This window comes from Plectropomus leopardus, chromosome 21 (genome assembly GCF_026936395.1).
Source record: "Plectropomus leopardus strain MGB_pleo_1.0 chromosome 21, ASM2693639v1, whole genome shotgun sequence".
Taxonomy (NCBI): domain Eukaryota; kingdom Metazoa; phylum Chordata; class Actinopteri; order Perciformes; family Serranidae; genus Plectropomus; species Plectropomus leopardus.
Window position 1 is genome coordinate 8907290 of NC_142196.1, and position 5764 is coordinate 8913053.

General features: G+C 39.6%; 1 protein-coding gene across 1 annotated transcript; it reads left to right on the forward strand.

The window, feature by feature from the left end:
- The first annotated feature begins 2561 nt into the window (after positions 1-2561).
- On the forward strand, positions 2562-5335 carry prmt6 (protein arginine methyltransferase 6). Its single transcript, XM_042514091.2, has one exon. It carries the CDS (start codon positions 2616-2618, stop codon positions 3669-3671), a length of 1056 nt encoding a protein of 351 aa, XP_042370025.2. The 5' UTR covers positions 2562-2615; the 3' UTR covers positions 3672-5335.
- The last annotated feature ends 429 nt before the right edge of the window (positions 5336-5764 follow it).

Consider the following 5764-nt stretch of genomic DNA (forward strand, 5'->3'; position numbering starts at 1 on the left):
CTCAGTGGGAGCTGAGTGTTGGCTGTGTCTGGGCCTGGCAGCAGATCTACCTGAAGCTTGAGAGGAGGAGAGGACGACATGGCCAACAGCTGCTTGTCTGTCTGTTATGTCTACCGGCTACAACGTCTCTTGCCAAATGCATAGACTCACAATCTCAATTCCACTGTCTGTATTTCACGGTTCACTAATCTATGCTATTGTATGTTTCCATTCCTCCTTTGCACTTCGTCCAGTGTTGCTTTTGAACAGTCGGTTGTGGGTGTTCAGCTTTGATATTTGGCTCACTCAAGGATTACACTGCATCTTTAGATAATGTTTGGTGTTATTGTGTTTCTAGTTTAACATAAATCAAATATATCCAAAAGGGAAAACTAGAGCTTTGAATATCAAGTCAGTGTTTACTACAAAGGTATGGCTCATTTTCCCTTGATGGTTGCTGTTTCCATTACTCAAGCTGAAAACATATCAGTTCATGCAGAATTATTTCCCTCCTTTATTCTCTATATAATTTTGAAAAGACTGAATTATTAAATGCACACATTTTCCCAGGAGTGCCAGTGCATGAAAGGAAGCATTGGATACAAATTTAGAAGAAGCATGTAAATGTGAATGCACGCACATACACCCACCTATCCACCCACACACACACACACACACACACACACACACACACACACACACACACACACACACACACACACACACACAAATTTCCCAGCAGTATTTTCCTCCTATTTTTCAATGATATTATTTCACATTTCTTGCATTACGCTGTGCCGTCTTCGTGCTTTGGAAACAACAAAATATCTAACATCTTGCTGTATTTCTCCTCTCAAAGAACTGCTTCCTTCTCTCTTTTTCTCATTTTTATGAAATGGAATACAGCTCCCGCTCATTTGTCCAGTATCTTCTGCCAAAGATCTCTGAAACAGAGTGCAGAGGGTCCCATAGGACTGTCTAGAAGAGAGGAGAGCTGAGTCACAAGCAGCTGTGTTCTGCCTGCCATAACTTTGGGGAAAGCTCAGAACTGGTAATGGACATGCTGTGTTGTGCAACTTGTTATGAGACAGACACTGTACAGTAGATTTACTATAGATGATTGGATCCTGTCTTAATTATAGAGTGAAATACTGCAGATATTGTATTGCTTCTGTTGATTTCTCAAAGATGTACTCTGAAATGTAAAGTCCTGCAAATGTAGTACGACAAGGATATGTCAAGAATCTGAAAACGCATCAAGCATCATGTGGTGCAAATTAGTGCCTAGAAAATATATATGGCTTCTGTAATCTTTAAGTTGCACAATATAGTTCTACTATCATGGAGGATGGAATAACAGGTTACATCCTAATGTGCTCTTTTTTGGCATGTGGTGTGTGTGGTGGTGATGAAGAGGTTATGGTGACTCTGGCTTTTGCACAGGGCACTTACAGTACTTAAAGGCTTGAAAGTAATATCTCAGTATTTGTAAACAACAAGGTATGTGATGGTGAAAGTCAGTTTTTGCACATTTCAGAAAATGTAAACTTACTTTCAAAATTATGTTATTCAAATCAGTTCAATTCAGTTCAGTTCAATTCAATACAATTCAGATCGCTTTATTTGTCCCCAAAGGGCAATTATAAGGCACGGAGAGTAGTACACGTCAAAAAACACTGCACAACTCACACAAAGCAAAAATAGAATAGAGGAATAAGAGAGAAATAAGACACAAAGAAGATAAAGTGCATTGCTGTTGGCAGAACTTAAAACTATAAGTTCTAAAGTGCAGATGATATTTTTTAAAAAGGTCACTACTATATTTTGAGTCTTTTTAGTGTAGATCAGAGTATCATTGGAGCCAAAGGTATATATAGGTATATATATAAAGGCATGTGTGTGTATATATATATATATATATATATATATATATATATATATATATATATATATATATATTTATATATGTATATATACACACATACAAACAATTATTACAGCATAATTATAATTTTGTAGCTGTAGTTATTCCGCCTTTCTACTCCTCAGAGGGACAGTCAGGCATAACCTTTTACAATGAGGCATATTATATATAGTTTCTACAATTACTGTAATGTCTTGTCCAATAATAAGCCATAGCATTGTCGACATGAGCACAAAGGGATGCTAATGTAAAATTATAGTAGTTTCATTAATAAAGGCATAGGGGCATAATAAAGGGAGTTTCTCAAAGTCAAATTGTAATATTGTTCTCAAAAAAAAAGAAAGACATCACAGGCGGGTATATTTGTGCTAATAACTGTACTATTACAAGGACATGACAGGTGACTTTATGTGGCCAGAAAAAACAATTTGATAAAGTGCCACATCTTAAACTGATATGGCAAGCCAGAGAAAGCAGAAAGGGGCGCCGTTTCTGTCATTGCCCAGCAGAAGCTCATGTTAACATATCTCCCTTCTGTCAGTGAATGCAGCAATCCGACCTCTGCGTCACCGGTGTGTGGTTGTGGGAGTTGTAGTTCACTAAAAGATGAGTCTCTCGTATTGGGTACAGTTGGAAAACTACAAGTTCCACATTTCACAACGCGGAAGTAGCGCGACAAAACATCGTGAGGTTGCAGCACATAGCCGAGAAGATGTCTCATGTCGTAAAGAAAAGAAAATTGGATAAAACCCGACAGGACAGGCTGTACTTTGACAGCTACACTGATGTAACTATCCACGAGGAAATGATAGCGGACCACGTCCGCACCAACACGTACCGGATGGCGATACTGAGGAACAGTGAGTCCATACGGGGTAAAGTTGTACTGGACGTCGGGGCAGGAACCGGCGTTTTAAGCATGTTCTGTGTTCAAGCCGGTGCTAAGAAAGTGTACGCTGTTGAAGCCTGCTCCATCGCCGAGCAGGCTGTGAAAATAGTCACACAGAACAATATGGAGGACAAAATTGAGGTTATTCGAGGCACGGTGGAGACGGTGGACCTACCGGAGATGGTGGAGGTGATAGTGAGCGAGTGGATGGGGTATGCCCTCCTGCACGAGTCCATGCTCAACTCGGTCCTCTACGCACGCGACAAGTGGCTGAAGCCGGGTGGCGTCATCCTACCGAGCAAAGCCGAGCTGTTCATCGCACCCATCAGCGACCCGGTGGTGGAGGACCGCTTACATTTCTGGTACACCGTCAAAGACCAGTACGGCGTCGACATGTCCTGCATGTCCGACTTCGCCAGGAGGTGCATCATGAACTCCGACATCACCGTGAACTCGGTGACCGTTGAAGACGTGCTCTCCCACCCGGCCCGCTTCGCCGAGCTCGACTTGTATTCGGTCACCGTGGAGGAGCTGCGGTCGGTGAAGGGCAAGTTCCGGTGCGAGTCGTTCGGCTCGGCGGCGGTGAACGCTTTCTGTGTTTACTTCACGGTTACTTTCCCCTGCCCGGACAAGCCGCAAGCGCTCGTGCTCTCCACCTCCCCGTTCAAACCGGAGACGCACTGGAAGCAGGCGGTGCTGTACCTGGACGCTCCGGTGGATGTGGTGCAGGACACAGTGGTTACCGGAGAGATCAGCATGTTTCCCTCGGAGGAAAGCGCCAGACATATATGTATCCATGTGGACTACACGATAGGAGAGCAGAAAAGACAATCCAAGACTTTTTCCATCCCTGACTGGAGCAGCGAAGCTCAGTCATAGTTCAGCATCAACATTTAGTGTTATAGTTTATTCACCAGGCAGCACACTCAGACCCTTCGATTATTATCTGTCACTAAGATTCCCAAACCTGTTCAATGAGTTTTGGAAGTGGAGCAATGACTGTGTGGTGCTTAATGATCTAAAGGCTATGATGCAACTATGATACAAATGCATGATGGGCCTGCAGCTAACATACTCAATAGGTTTTGACCCATCTCTCTAGGCTAAATCATAGTGCATTTTTGGAGCAGACACAAACACCACTGAGTGTGTTGTTTATGTTACATGTTCATAGTTTGGAGTCGTTTATGTCTTGTTCAAGTTTGTTTTTAGGCCTAATATAATAATACACCTAAATTGTAGAAGAAATAAATGCATATCCTTAACACCTTTCATATGCATTTTTTTCACTCAATGAGACCAATATAAGGTTATGACAGTATCATTTTGAAATGCATTCCGTTTTTTTAGTGATTTATAACAAATAACATACTTATAACACATTGCATCAGTAGTAAGTAGGATTATGACTAACCATTGACTTCTCAATTAATCATTTGGTCTATAAATTGTTAGAAAATGTAACAAAAATGTTTGGTCCAATCAACGGTCCAAAACCCAAATACTGTTGATTTACTATTACTAACAGTAATACTAACTGTACTTACCGATTACTACACTAGTGCAGAAAAAAGAAAAAAAGGCAAATCCCTTCAGTTCGGTCATTTTGAATCAGAAGTCCCTGTAATAATTGTCAAACAGTTGCCGCTTAATTTCTATCAATCCATTAATCAATTAATCAGCTAATTATTTCAGTTCCTGTAGGTTCTAACAGTTTTATTCCTAGACTGGAAAAAACATTTGAAACAGCATTTGCAGCATTTGGCCATAAAAGCATTCTTGCTAATGAACAATTTTAGGTGTGTGTGTGTGTGTGTGTGTGTGTGTGTGTGTGTGTGTGTGTGTGGCAGGTTTCATCTGAGCTTTTTACAAATTGTTGAATATATTCAACACCATGCTGCAGACATCTGATATTCTAATAAATGTAATCATGCATATTGTGTGCAGTCTGATCAAAATGCTGCATTCATATGAGGATTAGACCAATATATTGACTTGGACAAGCTGCTGTCAGGCAGGAGGTGTTTTACATTGGCTGGTTTTCAGTTTTTAAAAACAAACTAAATTGGCTCATTATTTTGGTTTAAAACTAGCACACGCTGTCATCTGGTGCCAAAAACCACTGACTTTATCCAAAGTTGTAATTCTGTTGCAGCATGCTGCAAAGTAGCAAAGACTGTGTGCAACAAAGTATTTTCTTTCTGGCTAATAAGAATCGTGCTTTATCCAAGTTGTGAAAGTTTTTATCATTAGCAATTATCAGAATTAATCTTTTTTTTTTTTAATGAAAGTTTATAGTTTTATTACCATGCTTATCAATTTATCATCATGCATATAAGAAAAACTGTAATCTGCTCACTATCAGTCATTGATTCACTTTGTATGACTTTGGAGTCGGCAAACAATAAGTGGGTTTGGGTTTTGGCAGATTATATTGCGGGGAGTATGACTGGCACCTGTGTTTCAAAGAAAATTATTGACAAACTACATTGACTATTGGGATGAGAAATGGGAACTAGACTCTAATAAATGGTTTGACTGTGTCATGTGTCATGTGTCATGAGTCCTGACTCAAAACACAGTAGCTAAGTACAGGAAGAATCCTGAGCATGTGTTTGCCACGGCTTTATTTATACATCCATACTTTTCCCCGAGGAAACTTCAGCTTTACACATTTATTTGAAATTACTAATTGCGAATGCACTATGCTTTAAATGTAGGTCCGCTTTTAGGAGAACTGCCCTGCTTTCATTAGGTTAATTAATACTTTGAAAAAGCTGAGTTTTTAGCCTGATACGGTCCAATATTTGAGCATGATACCAAATATGTTTATGTTAAATTATGACAAATTGTGATTTTGTCATTATTTTGTTTTCTGAGTGAAAATAAAAATTTGAACAAAACACTAGCAAAATATGTTATAAACTTATATAAATATTTTGTTGTCAACCAGTAATGTTAAAGTATAACTG